This window comes from Heptranchias perlo, chromosome 20, assembly GCF_035084215.1.
Source record: "Heptranchias perlo isolate sHepPer1 chromosome 20, sHepPer1.hap1, whole genome shotgun sequence".
Lineage (NCBI taxonomy): Eukaryota > Metazoa > Chordata > Chondrichthyes > Hexanchiformes > Hexanchidae > Heptranchias > Heptranchias perlo.
This window is the reverse complement of record NC_090344.1, coordinates 44,541,070-44,564,883: the sequence shown is the minus strand read 5'-3', so window position 1 is coordinate 44,564,883 and position 23,814 is coordinate 44,541,070. Positions and strand designations below refer to the sequence as shown.

At 47.7% G+C, this 23,814-nt stretch overlaps 1 protein-coding gene across 6 annotated transcripts in view; it reads left to right on the top strand.

Annotated features, from left to right (window-relative positions):
• Positions 1 to 23,814, top strand: part of LOC137335785 (fibroblast growth factor receptor 1-like) — a 211,967-nt gene that overhangs the window by 177,116 nt on the left and 11,037 nt on the right. For 5 of the 6 annotated variants that reach the window (XM_068001189.1, XM_068001192.1, XM_068001190.1 and 2 more), the window contains 6 exons: positions 7,937 to 8,133; positions 11,911 to 12,056; positions 16,304 to 16,425; positions 18,009 to 18,119; positions 19,918 to 20,108; positions 21,458 to 21,580. In XM_068001189.1, the coding sequence (XP_067857290.1) occupies positions 7,937 to 8,133; positions 11,911 to 12,056; positions 16,304 to 16,425; positions 18,009 to 18,119; positions 19,918 to 20,108; positions 21,458 to 21,580 (890 nt within the window). Of the gene's footprint in view, positions 1 to 1,751; positions 1,897 to 7,936; positions 8,134 to 11,910; positions 12,057 to 16,303; positions 16,426 to 18,008; positions 18,120 to 19,917; positions 20,109 to 21,457; positions 21,581 to 23,814 lie in introns of all 6 variants that reach the window. The other variant, XM_068001194.1, reaches the window with a different exon arrangement.

Below are 23,814 nucleotides of genomic sequence, written 5' to 3'. Positions count from 1 at the left end.
AATGCAGATGAACAGTTCTGTGCCCCTCTGCCTTCTGTCTTTGAGCTGCCTTCCATATGCTTCTGTTTTGATTTTTGTCATTTTATATCTACCTTTTCTTTCTCTCTATAAAACCTGAATGGATTCATTGGTGCTATGATCTACTGTATCCATTGTGTTTTTGCTTTGGGCAGAGTTAACACCCCCGACACCTTATAAACCAGAGATGCACGGAGGTTTAATGCGCAGAAGAAGGGCCTTCAACCCATCGTGTTGGTGCCAGCCCCCTGCTAGTGCAGTCCAAAGCTGATGGGATGCGTGTGAAAATGATGAACAGTGAGAATTCCAGCTGGTCCCTCTGCCCTGCTCTCTCCCTAGAGCCCATAGAACCATAAACCACAGAAGTTCATAGTCTCGGGCCTGTTCGCCTCCCAATGCATCCAATGAAAGCTCTCCAGGCAAAAGGCCTGTAAGAAACATCAAATTGTCATTTAATACGACAGCATTCCCATCTTCGAACCAGTCAAACTGAGTTCTTTCTGCTAATACAATGTCACTATGAGCAAGTCAGGTCAAAGTAGCAGCTTCAACTGATTTTCGTAGGCTGTAAAATTACTTGTTAGAATTTCTTTGTCCATTTATCAGCTTTTAGTTTAAAATGAAACCATTGCCCATAAATGAAGCACACAGCTCTTGGAACCACTGCTGTGCTCCAGTCAGTGTTGTTTCTTGGAATGGACTACGAAATAGTCAGAGTAGCCGAATTTGCCAAACTTCAGAACGATGGTGACTCTATGCAGGTCAACACAAATGTTGCCTTTGAGTTGTGCAGCTTGGTTCATTCAAGATGACCCTGCACATCCTGCATGAAGTCAGTCCTTCGTGACAAATGGTAAAGACAAAACGGTTACAAATAGTCTTCGTGTCCCATTTTGGAAGACTCACGGAATCCCTGCAACATCTCCCCAGCCCTCGAAACAAAAAGATAAAATCCAGGTTAACAGGGTCTCCACCGCACTTGCGCTGAAGTTACAGCGGTGGAGCAGGCACAGCCTTGCAGGAAGCTCCTGGCCCTTGTCACCAACAAGAACATTTCACTTCCTCAAGCGTGGGTCTGGATCAGTGCTCGGGCAATAGTAAGGTGAGGTTATTGGACAACCAGTGTCATACTAGTTCCAAAAGACCGAGATCCATTCTGAGGAAAGGAGTGAGATTGCGTCTCAAAAATCTCAAGCATTGGAAAATAACCAAATACGTCTGCTGGAGCTCATTTTCAAGTTGAGGAGTTCCTCAACCTGGAGTTCCCATTCAAGGCTTGTATTTTCCAAAAGACTCTGCCTGCAGCTCAGAGCTCTTTCCAACTCACTTCTCTTCCTTTTGTTTCACTGTGTTCAGAAAGTACCTTGGCTTGCAGTTTCCTGTGTTTTTTTTTTGTTAGTTTTCCTTCACGTGGCTTTGCAATCTTGACTCGTTCCGAGCATTGTGGGTCCATTTTCTCCATGAGGCCCATCGCTCGCATGTTCAGATGGGTGTGATAAAACAAAATGGTGGCGGGTTTAACACATAATTGAAGACCTTTTTGCTTCCTAGGACAAGTCTCGGACTCCTGCGGTCCTGGAAGGTCACTTGTGAACCAGGTGTTGCCTTAACACAAAGCCTCTGGTCCTCGCTGGGGGTGGGCAAATGACACTAATACGATGGTTTCTCCAGCTGAGTCTCTCCACAGTTCTCATGTCGTCTGCTTGTCCGTTTGCTTCCATTTTCTCTTCTAGACGGCCGGTGTTAATACTACGGACAAAGAAATGGAGGCTCTGTATTTACGGAATGTTACTTTTGAGGATGCTGGGACGTATACGTGCTTGGCGGGTAATTCTATTGGGATTTCCCATCACTCTGCATGGTTGACAGTTCTTCCAGGTACATACTGCTCTTTTCTCTACAATTAACACCTTGAACAAAACCCCATGGTATGCACTGCTTCTAAAGAGGGAGCGAATCGTGAAGGGAAAAAAACATAACCAAAAATTAATTATTTCCAAATACTTTTACCACACAGTCTGTGAAGGCTCTTGTCTGGTAGCAGGCCAACCTTGTGTGTGTATTACAAAAATAGACTGGACCCACAATAAACCCAGAACTTGTTATTTCACAGCTGTTCCTGTTTATCCTGTTTACATATCTTGAAATAAAAAGACTGGCGCAAGTTTTTAGATTGTAAGTTGGGTTCATGTCAGTCCATGACCACTCTCGTAAATAAACCAGGAAAGTGCGCCCAAGTGAGAACTGCCCATGGTTATTGCCTATCTGTTAGTTGACCAGTAAATATCCCTGGGACCATTTTTATCAAGGGTGACCTTGCCCCGATAGTATGGACAGAGCAGGGAATCCCCGGAACTGAAATGTTTGCTTTGCTCACCATCCCCTGTTTCGCTTCTGGAGTGATGCATTTCTGAGGCTGAGAATATAAAATGGAGGGGAGGTAAGAGCAAAATAAAATAAAACGAGGCTCAGAAACCAGTGTTAGATGGAGGTGTAGGTCCAAGTGTCCGTTAGATGGGTGATGTTCCAAGTAAACACCACAGAGTGGGTCAGAGATGTCCCAACCGGACGTGCTGAAGTATTGGTGTTGAACCAGTCGTACATTGGGTAAATCTTATTTGCATAATATGCTAAAGATGTCTTGGGAACTTTTGTTTCTTATTTAAACTTGTACAAATTTGAGTCTCCATGGACTCCTCGTTTCAGTTCCTTGCGTCGTTTCATGCTAAAGGCTGCAGAGAAGGTTGAGCTAAGCATGGAACCAAACTAGAAACCCAAATTCAGGCTGAGCTTTACACAGGTCAGATTTAGGGTTTGGTGAATGTGATTCGAATCTCTGACCAGGAGACAAACTGTGATTGAGTTGGAAGAAGAGCTGGACGCAATTGAAAGTAGGTTTTGGAATGGGTAGGCCTGGCCCAACTTGAGTCTACCCAAACGATGCCACCAAGCTGCTGGTGTTCAGGCATCACTCTTAGGAAATGTTTGATAGATTGAAGGGAAGACAATAAAATACACGAGCAGATGTCAAGTCTTTTTGTGAGTTGAGACTTCCATTTTGGTAGACGGAGCTTTCCAAACTTCATACTCCTGAGGCCTCTGAAGCTCCTCTTTAAAAACCTTAGCAGGCACTCCGTGTTGTCGACTCATTACTAAGTGTAAAAACCTATTGTGAGAGAGGAACCCAGTATCTTTATCCAGCATGCTTTGGGAAACTAGGCGAACAGGGCAACAAGGAATCATGGGATCATTTATAACTTAAAGCTGCAAGTACAGCTTTTAAAAAACTGCAGACTTGCAATTTCCAAGGGAAGTTTCATGTTATTAGCTTCAAGGTCTGCCATAAGACAGCCCTGTGTGTTGTGAAGCATCCCTTGTCTGGTGGGTGAGATCATGATATATCAAACCCAGTACATCAAATGTCCAAGAATTAGGAACATCTTTATACAAAGAATGACAGTGTCTCACAGGCACACTGAAGAGGATGAAGTGGGGGGGAAAACTGTGCAAGACATTCACACAAACCCACTGTGAGGATAGCCAGAGACCCCAGTTAGACAGAATTCTCAGGACGATTTGTGACGTTGGTGCTGATAGGAGGCCGGGGCGCAGCTATTGAGGTTGTGCTGTTTCAAACCTATGTTTCGATTATTGCTTGTAATTTAGAATGTTATTGCTTGTACTTGTTAGTAGTATTGTGTGTTGAGCATTGCTTGTAGTTGGTAGTAGCATTTATGTTTAAGTAGGTCAGTGAAACTATCTATCGAGTACAGTGGCCCGAGCTATTGTATTTAATCGATAGTGAGTCGACAAGCAAGATTTAAACAACTTTTACATTAGTGGCCCGACCTATTTTATGAAGCAACTTTAGACACTCTCACACCTAAGCTGCATTAAATGTTTCAAAGGGGGACTAATCCGACCAGATTCCGTGCCTTTAGAGCTTCCATACATGAGCAGCTCCTCGCTTCAAGAAGTAGTGTGCAAACTCCAAGGCAAGCTAACTCAATGCATATGACCAGGGCCTTCACTACACTGACAACAGTTGAAAAATGGCTAAATTCCTCAGTCATTTGATTCTTGAGGTCAAAACTTCCAAACTGAATAAGTTAGCTTGCCTTGAAGTGTAATGGTTTTTGTTGAAAAAAAATACTTTAAAATGCATTTTTTTTTGTGGTTTTATTTTGCATGATCTCTATGCAAACTGACATGCTTTCTGCAAGGCATACCCAATCTGGGGCATGCTCAGTTGATGCCACTTCAGTCCCTATGGAAGTGACTATCAATGGAACGTTGGCAAGGGCTGATAATTGGCAGCAGAAGGAAGTTGCCACTGCAGGGTACAGCATGGGTCAAACTTTCTCAATTATCAGTCGTGTCCGTCACTCTTGCTGAACGTGAACCTCTTCAGGGGGCCTTTAACTTGAAGAGTTTGTTTTAGTTCACTCTTATGTGTCTTCAAGTTTTGTTCACTTGGAAAATCTTTTGGAGTAACTTGAGGTATGCGAAGGACAAAGGAGGGATGGGGGAAGGGCGGGTGCAGGGTGCTTACAATTTACACTGTGTTGTGTTTTGAAAACTTGGCTTGTCTTGCATATACAGTATGGTTTTTTTTCTGAGAGCAATAATAAAAATATAGAACTGGAGTTTCCCACTTCAAAGGGTCAACTGTATTGCGCTAAGTCGATTAACAGGGTTGGAATCCCACGTTCAGGTACAGTGTTCTGTTTGTTCTAGCAGCTAAATTAATATTATTTATTTAAAATAGAAATGCTGTTCATGTGTCAAAGCCCCAAATGAACATTGCTACCCAGGCATGAGGCCAATGACTGGGGGAGCAGCAATGATCTCATGGTGTTCCAGTACCAGCCCAGCTTGCTGTACTGGCTTATTACATGCAGGACATTTGTTGTGCATGCTTTTTTTTTTAACTGCTTTCAGGAACAGTATTGGATTCTAGTCTTCTAGTTCCTCAATGACTGACTCTCAGCTCCCGCTGTCGCGTGACTCTCGAGCTCCTGTTTCCAGCCCTCCTGTGTAATATCACCTCAAATGTGCCACATCCCAAGCTACAGGGACTGATTAGGTTTAAAAAAAAGATTGAGGTCGCTCTGGTACAAAAATAATTTGTGGTGATAAGAAAGATATCAATGAGGACTTTACACATGTGAGGCTGTTCAACTTTTGGAGCTTGTTCATTCAAGCTTCTGTGAGGAAACATTGTCACTGTCTGTGACTCTGGTTTCATCTCTCTCTCTCTAGATCTTATACCACTTTCTCTCTTTGTCTCTCTCTCTGTCTGTGTCTCTCTCTATGTCCCTCCCTCTCTGTGTCTGTCTCTTATTCTCTCTCTCTCCATGTGTGTGTGTCTCTCTGTATTTCTCTGTCTCTATATGTGTGTCTCTTTTTCTCTCTGTGTTTCTCTCTCCGTCTCTCTCTCTCTCTCTCTCTCTCTGTGTGTCTGTGTCTCTCCCTCTCTGTGTTTCTCTCTCTGAGTGTGTCTCTCGCTCTCAATGTTTGTCTCTCGCTCTCTCTCTCTCACTGTCTCTCTGTTCCTCTCCGTCTCTCTCTCTCTATGTGTGTGTCTGTGTCTCTCCCTCTCTGTGTTTCTCTCTCTCTCTCTCTGTGTCTCTTGCGCTCTCTCTCTCTCTCTCTCTCTCTCTCTCTCTCATCCATTATAAATGCTTTGGTTTCCGGGGTGTGACTGCTGTGCACATCCAATCCCTGAGAGTTGGGTGCTGTGTGGAGACCAGTGTTCCAGGCTATTCAAGATCCTGTCAAGGGCTCAAACATCATTGGATGAGAATTGCAGCTCCCACCCAATTATGCCCCTGATCCCCAGTATTTCACTCCACTGAGGCAGATACACAGAATGTCGACCCATCACCGAGCTCCCAGACCAGCAGAGCCTCCTCCATTGAAGTGGGCACACCTCTGATTAAGCTGGCAGAGATGCTGCAGAATCTAATCCCGCTGTCTCCCACCTAATTTTGAGAATGTAATAAAACTGAGGGTTCACTTCCTTTAATCTATTGACACAAAGCTGGCGGCCTCACCTGAATACATGCTCACTGCCCTTCCTAGATTTCATATCCATGTTTGATTCCAGACTCAGCACTTTCCTGGCAAAGTCAAATGAACAATGGCTACGGATTGACTGAAGAGTTCAGCCACCATTACATGATCGCTAGAGACAGGGAGCTGAATGAATGACGCATTTTCAAAGTGCGACATCTTTTCAGTGCTCCTTGTTCCTCCCTGTTCAGATTAAATTCACAAGCTGCATGTTATGTTGACGACGATTACCTGGGCAACTGAACAGCTTTTCACTGTGTGCCAGGGAGAGCGATCAACAGTCAAAAACATTTCCCTCACTACAGGCCCAAAGAGGATGTGAGGCTTTTTCGTGGCTGTTGGGCGGGTTTCTGCATCCAGTGCTGTTTGATACTTTCAGTATCTCCGGTATGTCTGGGTTTGGGTGAGGATGATGTTTATTAAATTTGATTGATTGTACTGGGATTTATACTGAGATCACCACAAGGCAGTTTATGGGCCCAGACATACTAAAATTACCTGCCTGACATGTAGACTGAGTTTCAACTTGTTGCTGAAGTCTTCTGAAGATCTTGCACAAAGTGTTTGTGATGGCATTTTGCCAGTCTCTTGTTGTAGACAGCTGAAGCAGTCGGAGTTTTGTCCCCCTCTTCATTAACTCACCGTATTTCTATAAACCATCAGAACCCCTCGATTAGATTCCAGCCTGTAACTCACTCCCAGATATCTGTAATTCAGTGTGTAAACAGAAGAGGCCCAGAAGGTAAGTCCAGGTGGTTATGGATATTTTCACTTGGGGGGGAGAAAAGAAAGCTATGGAGAGACATGATCTCGGTCTTCAACATAACGAAATATATGGGTAAGACTGAAGTTAGCAAGCTGTTCAACTTGGACAGTCAGCATAGGACTTGGGGACAAGAGCAGCAAATTTGCCCGCCTTAATCAAGGATGGAGATTGGGGGCTGGGGGGATAAGATTCCCACTGGATCATGGATATGTGCAACAGACTCCGAGAGAAGGTAGTTGATTACGGGTTAATAGGGATATTAGCGCCACGTTGATTTTTTTTTTCACAGGAGGGACATTGAAGAAAGCCAAAGTATGGGGTTGGCAGGTATCTGTGAAGGGGAGGGAGGGTGAGTTCTTGGTGGAATAATCATAGACGGTCTCTGCGGTGGAGTGGCTTTGATGGGCTGAATGGCCTTTTCTTACGATAAGTACTTGAGACACAGGTTCCATCCCTGGTTGGTGCTGAGTTTGCTGATTCATCCACGGGCTTGGGAGAGGAAACATCAGCCAGGTTTCCTGCTCCTGATCTCTGTCTGGTGACCCCTGCGGGAAGGTACTTGTGTACTGATGTCTGGTGAGGACAGGATTGGGCTCACGTTGAATAATCGACCATCACACTCGGTCTCGGCTGACTTGGGCCAACGGACTCCTGGAAAATGCCTTTAGGAGAGGAAGGGGGAAAAGGGTAATTGAAATAATGGGAAACTTGAAATGTTACATCTCTTGAAGATGTATTTGAATCGCATCACAACGACTGTGGTGAGTCTTGATCCACAGTCATTAGTGGTTAGAAAGATGCACAACTACAATGTCTTGCATGTGTGAGAAATGGGGGCAGCAGAAATGCAGAGAACAGCATTTCCATTAGCGGCGGCAGAAAGGGCTGATTATTCTTTGCAATGAGCTCCCTGGCAGCACGACGTCAATTCCCAAGCTTGCATTCGGAGCATGTAAATCTGCATCCGCCATGTGACCTCTGGCCTTCTGCGATAAGAGTATCGCTGTTGTGTTTGTGAGCTGTTTTTTTCTTTCTTCTCCCTCTTCTTTAAACGAGCTCTTCTTCCAACCCGCCCAGTGATGGAGGATAAACCGTCCACTCTGTCCTCACCCGTCTACCTGGAGATCATCATCTACTGTACCGGGGCCTTCCTCACGTCCTGCATGGTGGTGGCTGCCGTAATCATCCGCATGAAGAGCACGGCCAAGAAGCCTGACTTCAACAGCCAGTTGGCCGTGCACAAGTTGGCCAAGAGCATTCCCCTCCGCAGACAGGTAACAGAAAGTAAATAAAGAGTTCAAGAAAATTTTACCCCCGCCTCGAGAAAAAACTGTGCCAGGATTGGCCCAGGCCAAGCGGGTGAGCGCCGCATCCTCGTCGTAGGAACTCTCCAGTTCATCGCAGGTCTACGGTAGAACTAGGCCGCAGTGGCGGGCCTACATTGTCTGAAATTGGTGTTCATGCTGGTTTGTCAAATGGGATGCCCAAAACGTCCCTCCATGGCCCCGCACTGTTAGGATCGCAGTGATATTAAACTCATGCAGTTACCCCCCCGCCCGATGGCCAAGGGATAAATGTACTGTCATGGAGCCACACAAAGGCAAGGTTGGTCCCCAACTCAGTCTCTGTTCTGTTGTAAGTCACCTGATCTCAGCTGAGATAGCAGCTTAGGCACTGTAATTGGCCTCAGTACCGCTGGGCTAGGGAGGGGGAGGGGAGGGTTACCAAACTGGGTTTCCTCCAATTCTCTGTCCAGTGATTCCTACTGCAGATTGAACGCGTGCTTAGTATGGCATTGGCTTGAGCGGTGATGCCCTCTATGGTAAAATAGCTTGCTCAACTTCAAGGGGACAGTTGAAGAGCAGGATTCGTGGAGGCTTGGGACAGGGGGAATGTTATGGGACCTTGTGAAAAGTCAGGTAATTATTCTGATACTGCAGAGCAGGAGAAGCTCAGACACTGAACTGCTTGTGAGGTGTGAAGTGTGCTCCCCCTTCATAGAATGGCTCCTCCTCATCACTACATTTGCCATTTGGCTTTAAGATATGTAATCAGCCTCCTCCGACAGCTGGTGCTGGGGAATGGAACACTTCCAGGGAGAGGCCACGTATTCCCATTAAGACAAGAACTGACCTGGGGCCCTGCGGAGTGGAGCACTTTCTCTTTCAGCATCGAGCTCTCCCAGGGTGGAAGCAGAGGGGCGCTTCCTCATCCCGAGGCCATCCCTGAGTGAGATTACCCAGTTTAGGAGCTGTTCTGTGCTGTGGTCTCATGCACACAAAGAACTGAACTGAGACTGTTTGGCATCACTCCACGTGGGGCCGACAGTCTGGGCTAAATCTGAACCCAGATGAAAGACTAGTGTCCAACTGACCGTGCCACGTGAGTCCTCTCTGAGTTACATAGAATTATATCGAACCGACGCCTCTGAAACAGGCCATTCGGCCCAACTGGTCAGCCAGTGTTTATACTCCACATGAGCCTCCTCCCACCCCTCTTCATCTAACCCAATCAGCATTTCCTTCTATTCCTTTCTCCCTCATGTGTTTATCTAGCTTCCTCTAATGTATCTGCTGTTTGCTTCAACTACTCCTTGTGGTAGTGAGTTCCACATTCTAACCACTCTCTGGGTAAAGAAGTTTCTGCTGAATTCCCTATAGGATTTATTAGGGACTATCTTCGATTTATGGCCCCTAGTTTTGGTCTCCCCCACAAGTGGAAACACCTTCTCTACGTCTTCCTCATCAAACCCCTTTCATTATCTTGAAGACCTCTATCAGGTCACCCCTCAGCCTTCTCTTTTCTGGAGTCGTTGGGTCTTTGGCTACCAGGACAACGAAGCATTGTGTCCTTCAGGAGGCTCCCTCCACACCAGCTCAATCAAGAGCGTCTCCTCTCTGGGAGAAGAGCTTTGACTTCATTCTATTATTTATGACGGCAGTACTTTCAGATTAAAAGTGCTGCTCTTACCCATCCCCCACAGTAATGTTTCCCTTAAAAGAAACACTTCAGCAGAGAGAAAGGTTAGATCAGCCTGTCACTGCAGTACATCACATTAAATCAAATCTACTTTACTTGCACGGGTCTCCAGTAAATTGGATAATGTTTACATTCCAGGAACTGCTTTGCTCCATTCAGGATTTCAGCAGCATGCACCATCGAGTCAGCGGGTGATATTGAGCGAGTAAGATCAGGAGGAAGAAAACCAAGGAGAACTGATAAACTGGGCCTTTTCCCAGCACTTCAGCCTGAAGTGGAGGGAGACTTCGGGATAAGGCCCATCAAAGCTGTGGATCTAAAGCTTAATGTGATGTGTTTATTGAGGCTCCCCACTCGACAGCTCAATGAGTAAATGCAATGGCCCAGTATGCCAGACAGGAAGACCTTGAGTTCAGTCCCTGGGCTCTTCTTGGCGAGCTAGTGTCGGCTGAGGTGACTCTGCAATTGGCATCAGGGTCATCGCTACCCAGTCACCCATTCCGTGCTGAGTTAGCAGATCCCAGCTGGGTGGGTGAAAGGTCAGGATTCTCCCACCCCGGCCTCAACTACCGGCCCAAACGACAAGTGCACACGTGTGGCCGTTGGGCTCGGAAATGCTGCCCCCCGGTGGCCTGCCAGCACTCGGTGGCTAAACTTGCTCACGGGCGATGGTCAGCTGGCAGAGGGTTGCAGGCGTTAGTGCGCCCGTACCCAAGCAAAAGCTGGCACTTTGGGAGGGAAAGGGTGCAAATAGGGAGGGAGGAATGTGTTCAGGGACCCATGCCACCCGGGAGAACTGTACAGGGACTGCAAGCCCCTGGCTCTGAAAAAAAAACCAAAGAAAATCTATGTTCCACATGTGTCTGGCAGTCGAGAGGACACGGGGGGAAATGCGTACACAAGTCATCACGCTAAAGTGTCATTTTCACTTTTGCTGATGGTGTAACACAGGTGATTTCTGATCAGCTGCCCCATTATAGATCCCACCCGATCTTCCTTTCCTTTGCCTCTTGCACCTTTTTAAGGTTCACTCAGCAAATAGATGTAAGTTTAGCAGAGTTCCCAGGGCACCATGTGTTTCTCAACGTGTGATGGAGGTGGTTTCTGCAGACACGCAGACACAGACTGGGGACTGCAACGGAGACTCAGAGCGTCGGTGAAGACACCCACAATCGGCAGTGATCCGGGGGGGGGGGAAAGGGATCTCTCCCAAATTGGAGGGGAGGGGAGGGGTGGGGTTGTCTTGAGCAGAAGAGCCCGAAACTGCCAGCAAGAAAGTTAGTGCAAGTGAAAAGGGGGGAAAATCTGCAGATGCTGGAAATCTGAAATCAGCACGGAAAATGCTAGAAATACTTTGGAGGGAAGTTCATATATCCTTTGCCCAGACACCAAAAACTTTGACATTTTGCTTCACAGATACTGCCTGGCCTGCTGAGTACTTATAGCATTTTCTGTATATTTCTGACTTTCAGTGGCAGACTGCCTGTAACTCATCACATACTCAGGCTCACACACACCCTCAAACACAAACTTGTACGCGTGTACACCCACCCTCACACGCAAAATTGTACGCTCGCTGTCACAACTAGGTAGGGGAGGTTCTGTCTATTCTCAACAAACTCTGCAAAGTTCTGTGTGTTTTCATTGGCGTGAGTGACCAGCAAAAGCAACAGTGTCAGACTCGACCTTCTTCAATCTCGCCTCCACTTGCAATGCAATGACTTCAATAGAGAAAGAGCCCTTGTTTTGGCATTTTGCAGCAGAGGTTCCCATTTATCGACCTGAATAGAGCCACAATAAATAAATGGATGACAGCATAGACGCTCAAGCTCAGACTTGCAGCTGTAAATCATTTCTATCCAGGTTTGGGAGGGGGGGGGGGGGAATTAAATCTCTTGGTCAAAAGCTACTTTGTTCAACTTGACTTGGGGGAGTGGGTGGACTAAGTCAACTGAATGTTGGGGTGAAAGTTTTGACCTTTTCCACCTGAGCACAGTGTAATGTCAGAGTTTGCTGCTTCCGGAGCCCTTTTGCGGACTCTAACCACCACTGTCTTGTCTATTCCACCACAGGTGTCCGTCGACTCCAGCTCCTCCATGCACTCGGGGGTCTTGCTGGTTAGGACCACCCGACATTCCTCCAGCGGTACCCCGATGTTAGCGGGGGTTTCGGAGTACGAGCTGCCTGAGGATCCTCGCTGGGAGTTTTCCAGAGACAAGTGAGTGTGATGTGTCTTTGGCCAGTCTGTGTAGTTCCTTCAGTGACACTGGCCTTCAAATCCTTGATGAACGTGTCCCTCGGTTTGCCAAGAAATCAGCCTGAAACGGCCATGTCATTGTGGATCTGGCTTCCAATAAGCTGGAGGGAGGTGGAATTGTCACTTTGCCAGTCTTTCCATCAGCTAATAGTTCATTCAGCACACTTGGTTGGAACAAAAACAGGAAACGGAATGAAAAATAGAATTTGGACCAAACGTGATCAGGCTTATAAAAAAACAAAGTGCTGCTGCCTGTTTATTAAACTCAGTTTGTGCACCGGGCATTTGGGATACTAGACTGAATGACTCAGTTGGTTACAAATTCTCCCTCTCTCTGAGGCTCGGGTCCATCTCCAGCTCGGAAGGGTGTGAACGAAGGTCTCCATAATCTCGTGTCTGTAAGTCCAGACTTTTGCTGCGTGCAGTCCCACAGAATCGAACCGTCCACAATCCACCACAAATCGGCACAAACTGAGAATAGCCGGTGTGCACTGGGAGTCTGGTCACGATCTGTCCAGCCCAGAGTGCGGCAGCTGAGAGGGGGTGAGACCAACCCCCTTGTAGGTAGCTCCAGGCCATTTGGAGTTTGTACCTGGTGCAGTATAACTCCAGGCAGGTTGTGAAGGAGCGCAGATGACCCATTGGACAGCTCGGGCACCGAATCAACTTGCTGTGGAATGTATTTAACCCTAGGACAAGGCCGATGCTCCTGCCAGCTCATGCACAGAAACGTGAAAAATGAGCTGCTCAGGGAGGGTAAAGCCAGCCTGAATTATCAGTCGCACTCTTGAGAGTCCAGAGGATCAATGGGACAGGAGGTGCTAAATTCACACCGGTGCAGGACAGGTTCAGAGGTAGGGTCTAAGCCGCACTGATGGGGCAGAGTCGAGAGAGCTTTATTCTGCGTCGAACCCACGTGCTGCACCTGACCCAGGGCTGCTCATAACTGGAACAGCAACGGCCCATTTGCCGAGCACTGACGCCTGTTTACACTCTGCTTGGATCAGAAGTGTGTCGGCATTCTGGGCTGAGAGATTGTATAGAATGAGAGTGAACAGAGAGTGGTTTGATGTGCTGTGATGTTATATTTGGATCCAGCTTGTGTTTATCCGGACTGAACTGTTGAAACGAAACACCAGTCGGAACATGTGAGCCTCCGCAGCATGCAGTTTGAGGGGATTATGGTTGACGGCTATTTTTGTCCCCGCAATGGGTTATTTTATTGAATTCTTTCTTGCTGGTCACAGCGCCCACAGGGTTAAAATTGGTTGCTGCTAGCTGTTTCTGCAAGCTGAAAAGAATATACATCCCAGACCGAAAGACACATGTCAGGAGAGATTGATCACTGCTGCTGTCATTGGATGGGAAGTCATCGAGGTGTTTGGAACTGAGCAGTGGGGTCAGTTCAATTCAGACATCCTATGTGATTGACATCCTGCAGAGCTTCTTAAAGTGATACAATTGATTGACAGCTATATATAGATAGTTACATCGAGTCTACAGCACAGAAACAGGCCATTCGGCCCAACAGGTCTATGCCGGCATTTGTTCCACACGAGCCTCCTCCCTGCTCTCTTCATCTAATTCCTTTATCTGTGTTAAGGCTGTGTCAGGTATGCGAGGGGACCTGGAACCATAATTCTTTGTTTACCCTTTGACGGACAGGTCTGTAGCCAACAGCCACAGGGTTGTACACTTACGTTTAGCTACAGGTGCCTGGTTCACTAGTCAGTCTGAAGCCACCAGGCATACGAGCCTCCTCACAGGCCCTGTGGTAGCAAGTTACCACACGAGTGACTGCAGTTCAAGGGTCAGCCTTACAGTGAGGGTGAGAGCAGGAGATGCGCCTTTTGTTGCTGGGCAACATTTTGAGAAGATTGTTTATAATTATTGTAAAGACGCTGGCCCTGATTCTCCAATGGGGCTTCTTCCAGTGCCCTGTTGTCGGAGCTTGGTGGAATTGCCAGAGAAGTGCCGGAGTTACAGGAGCGGCAGGGTTGCGGGGGGCAGGGTCAGGGAAGTTGCTGGGAGAACCCCTGTGGTATTTTAGGAGCACTATTTGCAGACTCCTATCCATTTACATGTTTAATGTCCAATTTGTCAAATGGTTTCTAGCCTAGACAAAGTGTGATGGAGTGTTATTACTCCGCCATCTAAAGTCGAGGAGATCGCATGTGATATATTCCAGTAAGCCAGAAACTAGTGTGCTGTTTGACCTCTGGGTATTGCTCCAGATACTGGGCAGGTAAAGACACACTTGTAGTTTTTAAGGGATGTGGAGTGCGCTTTCTGGAATAGTTAATGACACTAAATGCAAGGAGAACGTCTAGCAGAACTATCCAAACATGCAGCAACCATTAATAAGAATGTCATATCTGCAGGCAAAAAGTGATGTGAACCAGCTACAGTTAAATACTTCCAAAGCTGAAAGGATCTATTTGTGATTGGCAAAAGAACCAAAGGCGGCATGAGGAAAAAGTTTTGATCTGGAATGCGCTGCCTGAAAGGGTGGTGGAAGCAGATTCAATCGTGGCTTTCAAAAAGGAATTGGATAAAAACTTGAAGGGAAAAGAGCAGGGGAATGGGACTAACTGGATTGCTCTGACAAAGAGCTGGCACGGGCTCGATGGGACAAATGGCTCCTTCTGTGCTGTAACCATTCTGTGATTCTACTTATACCGATGGGATCTGCCTTCAACTGACACGTCTTGGATTGATGGGATCTATCTTAGCCTGATAACATCAATCTGGGCTTGGTGAGATCTGTTGCAGCTTGATAGGGTCTATTTTAGCTTGATGGCTTCTCTCTTTGCTGGAGTCTGTCCTGGGTTGAAGGGGACAGTCTCGGGTGAGACGAACTCCTCAATGAGAAGCCTCCACATTTATTATTTTCCAATATCAGCACTGAGCCAGGAAAAGGGCCAGGGGAATAACGACAGAAATGGCTGTCTGAAGACCTCCCAGAATACTGACAGAGGGGAATTGAAATATCACAAATTCACTGCTTTGTGGACTCATGTATTTTTCAGAATATCTGATCTTTGATAAGATCGATGGCCACTGAAATGTTTGGTACAGATCAGGGGTGGTGGTTGGTGCAGAGCAGGTACAACACACTAGAAGAGTCTCCTGCTTTGGGGGATTGAGCAGGCAGTTGGTGAATAAGATAGAACAATCAAGGATGAGTTACGGCCATTTGGCACATCCCTGACACCCTAACTCTCCAATTAGGGCATCCAACTGCCTTTTGAATGTCTCTAGTGTTTGTACGTCCACTCACCAGGTTATTCCAAACACTTATTGCTCTTTGAAAAAGTGCTCCCCAAAATCTGTTGTACGTTTTACTTTTCACATGCTGAAATTATGTCTTCTGGTTCATGCATTTCAGGTAAAATTCAGAATTTACCATTTAATATTTTGGAGATATCCACAAGGTCCACCCTTGGCCTCCTTCTCTCTAGATTGTACAGCTTACACTTCTCTAATGTTTTTTCATAGCTCCCTCCCTCCCCCCTCCCCCCTGCCCCATTTTTATATTAAGCACTTTACAATGGAGAAGTCTGATCTTCTCCAGTTAGCTGAAAATGGTGTGAAGGGGCCAGAGCTGAGTGAGGTCGGTTGGTGGTGTTGCATTGATGCCCTTGAGGCGGATATTAGCGGATATCTTTAGCCAGCAGGAAGAGAGGGTCAAGTGTGCACAGATTGATATTAGCAAAAGTTAATGTAAAACAGATATTAGAAAGAACCTCATTATTCAATTGAGTGAAAAATAATCTGCCAGAAGAGGTGGGTCCGACATTGGGAGATTGAGTTTACAAGACGGAGGAGCTTTGATAGGCTTGCTGGCTGCTTCCTATCACTGACTTTTCTCATGAGTGTGCTCAATTGCAGAATGGCCTTTTTTAGGTCTGTATCCCTCTTGGTTCTTAATCTGTTCTCGTGTTCTGACTGTGAGGATGCTGTGATTTGGAGCCAGACTTTTCCCCTTAAGTTGCTGGCTGAAGGCAAGATGCTTCCCCGCATCTCTCCAAACAACCGTCACACAGCAGTTACAATGGAGCAGTGGGTCTCCCGTTTGGAGAAACCACAGACAGTGTTGGCCACAAGGGGAAGAGGGCTGGGAGCAAGGGGAAAATCATCAATCTTAAATTCAACAAAATTGAGCTGCGTGCACTTTAACCCTCTGTGTTCTCCTTGATCTCTCTTAGGTTGACCTTGGGTAAACCACTTGGCGAGGGGTGCTTTGGCCAGGTGGTGATGGGAGAGACCATCGGCATTAACAAAGATAAGCCCAGCAAGCCAGTCACCGTGGCTGTAAAGATGTTAAAAGGTGAGTGGCACGCGACGAGCTTTCCAGTTTGTCCAGTGACGGGTTTAATCTCACAGATGCCAGCGGTTGGCGCACAGTTTCTCTCAGTTGGAAACGTTTGTTTTGGTGGGCAGCGCTTCACAATGAAGAATATGAACTGGGCCCCCCCACCTCCCCGAAATCGGGGGAATGTAGGATTCTCCGATATTCTCTTGGCTTTGGTCAACTCCTCTCCTGAAGTTGGGCAATTTGTGTGCTGGCCTCCCTTACACAAGGTGGTGTACCCTTTAAAATTGACGTCCGCCATACTCCATGTGTTGAGCGTGGAGAGTGAGTTGCAGAGCACCTGTTTGACAAAGCTCGATTGCCTGTGCAGATGCACCCATTCCAGCCAAGGTCACTGATTAGGATCTCTGGCTGATTTAAGCCTGAGCACGTTGAGGCCAATTGTTGGGTCCCTACCACTGCCTGAGGTCATCTAATTCAGCACAGACCAGGGATCAAACCTGCCCCCTTCTTGCTTAGTCCAGTCCATGCATTGCCGTTGCACAGTCCGTCATTGGGGAGTGGTTTGTGATGTGTCCACCAATAAAATTCAACCCGGTCGATAAATTAGGAGAAAAAACCCGTCGGCGCTCCAATTACCCTGCCAGACACTTTTTCAGCATTTGCCGATCGGTCATGGTATGGCAGTTGGCACTGCCAGCTCTTCACATCTATATGAAAGCAGAAAACTGAACAGCCAAGGTCTGATGCACACAAAGTTTCCAGGATGTGTCAAGAGAGAGAAGCTGCCATTTTCTGTTCACAAATCCACAAAAAGTTTGTTTTGAAATATTTCGACAAGATTTCATTCACCCAGTCTTGCTGCTCCGATCGCCACCATCACATTATCCAGTGAGCAACTCATTCAAACCTCCAGTTTGTCACTGCCCAGAATAGGGTCAGAGGAGTCCTTTCAAATATACCCACCCCAGGTGGGTCAGCTGTTGAAGGTAACAGGTTAGATCCCTGGCCTATGCCACGTTACTAGACTTCGCTGAGGCTGGCAGCAGGGACACTATTGTTAGCCGCACCGATCCTGGGCTGGGGTGGAGCAAAACAGCCAGAGTTCCCAACCCTGATTGCGATCCACCAACCCTGGCTGGAAGTGCAGGTGTGAGGACAGCATCTGGCTTAGCAGTATCACCCTCCGTGGGTGAATAGCTCAACAAGACTCATTATCTGTGGCCACACATAAAGAACGGCCAATTGGGTAAGGGCAACAGGCACCATCAAGAAAGGAGGAGATAAAATGAACGCAATTGAAAGCCCTTTACCCTGAATGCAATACGGCAGTGAAGAGGTTAAATATCCCTCAGAACCAAATCAAAGTGATTCTTTCTCCCCTCACACTGTGCTACTTATTACTTACTGCTGGGTTTATAAATGGAAATTGGTACATTGTGTGCCAGGCCTCAGAAGGCTCTGTGTCATGCAGGCACCAGCCTCTTAAATGGGCCCTGAACTAATGTGATGCTTGTCGGCCAATTTGCTCTATCTAGCTGGTTGCTAAGGGAGGTCACAAACAGAATAAACACTCACATCGTTCCCTCTCTTTACAGCTGATGCCACAGAGAAGGACCTGTCTGACCTCATCTCGGAGATGGAGATGATGAAGATGATTGGTAAACACAAGAACATCATTAACTTGCTGGGAGCTTGCACACAGGACGGTGAGTACAGCAGTAAGGGTTGGGATGCTGAAAGGATCAGATCAAATGGGCTTTCTTCATCCAGACTTAGCTTGTGATCTTAAGTAAGTTACCAGTCACCAGGGCTGCCTCCCTCTCGGAGCTTTGGGCCGAGACAACTGAAGGCACGGCCACCAATGGTGGAACGATGGAAATGGGGGATGCAGAAGAGGCCTGAATTGAGGAGCACAGAGATCTCGGAGGGTTGTAGGGCTGGAGGAGGTTGCAGAGATAGGGAGGGGCGAGGCCATGGAGGGATTTGAAAACAAGGATAAGAATTTTAAATTCGAGGCATTCCCGGACCGGGAGCCAATGTAGGTCAGCGAGCACAGGGGTGATGGGTAAACGGGACTTGGTGCGAGTTAGGATACGGGCAGCAGAGTTTTGGATGAGCTCAAGCTTGCAGCGGGTGGAAGATGGGAGGCCGGCCAGGAGAGCATTGGAATAGTCAAGACTGGAGGTAACAAAGGCAAGGAGAAGGGTTTCAGCAGCAGATGAGCTGAGGCGGGGGTGGAGACGGGCGATGTTACAGAGGTGGAAGTAGGCGGTCTTGGTGATGGAGATGATATGGGGTCGGAAGCTCAGCTTCGGGTCCAATAGGACGCCGAGGTTGCGAACAAAAGCTCCTTCTGTGCCCACCTTGTGAAGGGGACTGCCGTTGCACCAAAGTGGCACTTTTTGCCATTTCCTACACCCAGCGTCCTGTGCCCTCTTGAGCGAGGTTGTCAATTTGAAGTCGATTGGAGGCTCTGCCCACTAGGAACTGGATCAAGACTGGCCGAACTCGATTCACAGAGGGCCCTGAAAGCAGGCAAACAGAGTAGACTTTCATCCCGTCATTCTAGGCCAGACTTAACCCCCAGGGCAGAAAGGTGAAAGGCCAGTGTTTAACCTACTGCACCACCCATTATCTGAAAGCAGCTAGTCCGACCACAATGCGATATATGACGTTCCAAGTCTGTCTGTAAAGTTTTTATTACTTGTCTAGTGTGGGCTGAGAATTGTTGTGGTTATTTTCAACCCCCTCTCTATTTTTCTCCCTCCTGATGTTCAGCACTCCTTGTGCCAAATCTCTGAAACTCTGCTGAGCCGTTCCCAGGTCCTGTGCAACCAGCTGTGATTCAGCTGGGGGGGGAGGGGGTTTCATATCCCTGATGGTGGTCTGCTTTTTCCCTCCCTATCCCTAGCTCGTCCTCTGCTCACGCTTCTTCCCCTCCGACTTTGCCTGTGGCTCAGTGGGTAGCACTCACACCCCTGAGTCAGAAGGTCGTGGGTTCAAGTCCCACTCCGGAAACTTGAGCCTAATATCCAGGCCAACTCTCCCGGTGCCAGTGCTGAGGGAGTGCTGCGCTGTCGGAGGTGTCGTCTTTCGGATGAGACGTTAAACCAAAGCCCCATCTGTCCTCTCAGGTGGATGGAAAAGTGGCTTTTTGAAGAAGAGCAGGGAAGTTCTCCCTGGTGTCCTCACCAATATCTACCCCAGCAACCAACATCGCTAAAATAGATTACCTGGTCATTATCTCATTGCTGTTTGTGAGAGCTTGCTGTGTGCAAATTGGCTGTTGTGTTTCCTACATTACAACAGTGACCACACTTCAAAACTGCTTCATTGGCTGTAATGTACTTTGGGACAGCCTGAGGTCATGAACAGTGCTATAGAAATACAAGTTTGTTTGTTCTTTCTCTTCTTTCTTGTCTTGTCTCTGTAAACTGCAGTGTGTCATCGTTCCCCCCCCCACCATACTCTGGTTGAAGACTGATTTTTAATGCTTTTCTGCAGGTCCGTTGTACGTCATTGTTGAATTTGCCTCCAAGGGTAACCTGCGTGAATACCTGCGTGCCCGGCGCCCGCCCGGAATGGAGTACTGTTACAACCCCAATCACCTCCCCGACGAACAGCTGTCATTCAAAGACCTGGTGTCCTATGCTTACCAAGTATCCAGAGGCATGGAGTATCTCGCGTCGAAAAAGGTAGGAGGCACACCAAGGAGCCTGTTGTATGTTATTCTACAGCCGAAGGCATTGGAGCATAGAACAAAGGCCGGTGTGGAATTTGGGCCCTCCTTCAGCCAAGGCTTGGGCTCATTAGCATAATTACGCAGTGGGGCGGTGATGGTTCTCTGGTGGAGTCAATCTGGAAGGGCAGAGAAATTCCACAGTTCTCGGAGGCTTGCCTTGCCAGCGGCCACTGCTGTGGCTGAGGAGGCCCCACATTTGTGATGTAAAAGAAGTTAGCGCCACTCGTGCTGCAGCCCATGCCATCAGTTGCTCCACAATTGATAGCAGTGGCTTTTGGGACCATTTGAACCTTGTAGAGGCTCTTCTGCCACCTACAGCAAGGGGGCAGACACCTGGGATAAATAGGAAATCCAGCGTTGCTATGGCCCAGGAAATTCCAAGGGCGTAAAATTGGACGGGGTGGCGATGGAGCCTATTCCTGACCCATTAACCCCCTCCCTCCCAACTGTCCCAGTTGCCCTGGTATATCAGCTTGGTGGGGGAGCAGGAGCCTTGACCTATTGGTCTCGTTGCTGTCCAGGCAGTTGTATCCGATAGTGTGTTTCTCTTCAAGGTACTTGTTCCGTTTTGCTTTGAAGAGATCTATACTACAGAATCCCTCAGTAAACTGCTTCTGTCACCAACTCCCCTCTCAGTATAGTTACGTTTCATTTCATCCATCATAGTCTGAAAAAATGGGCTCTTCCTTTTCCCAGTATTCCCCCCTGGTTCTGTATTGGTGCTGACCATTGGCTCACCAACAGCGGGGTTCCTCCAGTGCCCCATCAAGTGACCTTCATTCACATGTTGGCCAGAACAGCGGGGAGGTCGGTGTTTGTTCTTGCCCTGTCCTGTCGACAGTTGGCTGGGGAGCAGGAGTGTGAACACCACCTGATTTATTGGTTTCGGTTTCCCCCGTCCCTGCCAGCCATGCAAAACCGTCAAGGGTGGGAAGAAAGGAGAAAAAAAAACGGATAGAACTCCCACAGGATCACCCGAGAATGTGACGGGCGCAGAGTTACAAGGAGGCCACGCCGAGCTGCGCAGAGCAGCTGTGACTGTGCAGCTGCGTTATCGCCGCCCCGCAGAGCACTGCGTGACGTGCCTGCGCACCCCAAAAACATCTGGCTGAACCTGAAGAAAGGTCCCCAACAGCTGCGCGCAAGACTATTTCCACACAGCTGCAACAAATAAGCGTGGAATAGAAGCTGATTGCTTTGCTGGCTGGGTCCAGAGTCTCTTGCCAGTTGGCGAAATGCATCTATTTAGTGGGATTATAACGTCTCCAGTTCCAGATGTTAACGGGGTTTTTTTCTCCATAGTGTATTCACCGGGATTTAGCTGCAAGAAACGTTCTGGTTACAGAAGATAGCGTGATGAAGATTGCCGACTTTGGGCTGGCACGAGACATCCACCACATCGATTACTACAAGAAGACGACAAACGTGAGTGTCTTTCGTTGTGTGTCATAGCGTGAACTGCGTGTCGTTCAGGGCCAGCTTGCACACCCGACCCTCAGCTGCTTATCTTTGCCTGTCTGTCCCTGTATCTTTTAGCCTCTTCGTCGAATGAATTGTAATCAAAATTATTGACAGAAAACGTGCAACAAAAGAAAAACCTTCCTCCAACATTTGAGGGGCGATTTTAACCCTGCAAGCCTGGCGGAAACCGAGCAGACGGGCAGATAAAATCGCGTGAGATCTACCCGTGAGGTCCCACAGGTTCCAATTTCAACCTGCTCTTCTGAGCAGACCGGAAGGACAACCAGACGCCTAAGCAGCGGAAGCCATTGTGGCTTTCCTGCCAGGCCAACCTTGCGGGAAGAGGAGTCAGGGCCAGAAGAGGCCCAAATTGACTCTCCATCTGAGGTCAGGAGGAGCAAGCATTGAGGAGTGCTCCTCTGGGCTCCACAAGGAAAGTTTAGTCCTCCCCAACCCACCCCCCCATTCGCAAGTCCCTCCCGAACCCCGTCCCAGCAACGTACCTAAGTGTCGGAGACCCTCCCCCAGCGGCAACCTCCCGCTGCCCGGACATTCTGCTCCCGCTCGTCAGCCTGTTGCCGTTTCCCGGCGGATTTGGAAGCGATCCTGACGGGGGCCTGGAGTTAAAATCTCCTGGGCCTCACGCTGGGTTTCTGCCGCCCCCCGTGAGGCCTTCCCCTGGGCAGGGAGGAGGGTGCGATGGGCAGCGGTCCATGGCACCTGTTGAGAAACTCAATGGCTCCTGCTGGAGATTTGCGAATTGAGGAATCGGACGATTTCAACAGATGGTCGCCATTCGGCCCATCGTGCCGAAGCCACTGCTAGATCCAAGTCAGGAAACACGTATTCTAATCCCTTTTCCCTGCTTTTTCCCAAAGACCTTCACAATACCAAAGGAGGCCACTTACCCCATTTTGCCTGTTCCAGCTTATTACTAGAACAATCCAAAACTAATCGCACTGCCCAACTCTCCCCATATAGAATCATAGAAGTTACAACATGGAAACAGGCCCTTCGGCCCAACATGTCCATGTCGCCCAGTTTATACCACTAAGCTCGTCCCAATTGCCTGCACTTGGCCCATATCCCTCTAGACCCATCTTACCCATGTAACTGTCCAAATGCTTTTTAAAAGACAAAATTGTACCCGCCTCTACTACTGCCTGGATATACCCTGGATCTTCCCCATATCCTTAATTATTCTTCCTCTTCATGGATCTATCTAAGTCCCTTTTTGAATGCTGGAATTCACAGAGCTCAAATCGCTACTTGCATTCCATATTCTAATTCCCCTTGGTAGGAAACATTCCTTCTTACTAACCCGAACCCTAAATTTATGCCACTGTTACTGATTCACTGACCAATGCAAATTATTGATAAGGCCCCTCAAACCCCTTTTGAGTGAAGAATCCTGAACACTTTCCAAGGCAAAAATGGAGAATTGTGACCCAAACTTTTCCAAGCTTGGCCGAGGGAAAGAATTCGAGGAGGAAGGTGTGCTGATATTGAAAGCTTTTGACCCAAAGTGACAACATGCTGTGGGGGCAGAGAACCAGTGTCTATGGTTGTGCATTACATTACACAGAATGTACAGCACAGAAACAGGCCATTCGTCTCAACAGGTCCATGCCGGTGTTTATGCTCCACACGAGCCTCCTCCCATCCCTCTTCATCTCACCCTATCATCGGAACATAGGAATATAGGAACAGGAGTAGGCCATTCAGCCCCTCGAGCCAGCTCCGCCATTTGATAAGATCATGGCTGATCTGTGATCGAGCTCCATATACCTGCCTTTGGCCCATATCCCTTAATACCTTTGGTTGCCAAAAAGCTATCTATCTCAGATTTAAATTTAGCAATTGAGCTCGCATCAATTGCCGTTTGCGGAAGAGAGTTCCAAACTTCTACCACCCTTTGTGTGTAGAAGTGCTTTCTAATCTCACTCCTGAAAGGTCTGGCTCTAATTTTCAGACTGTGCCCCCTACTCCTAAAATCCCCAACCAGCGGAAATAGTTTCTTTCTATCCACCCTATCTGTTCCCCTCAATATCTTGTAAACCTTGATCAGATCACCCCATAACCTTCTAAACTCTGGAGAATGCAACCCCAATTTGTGTAATCTCTCCTCGTAACTTAACCCTTGAAGTCCGGGTATCATTCTAGTAAACCTACGCTGCACTCCCTCCAAGGCGAATATG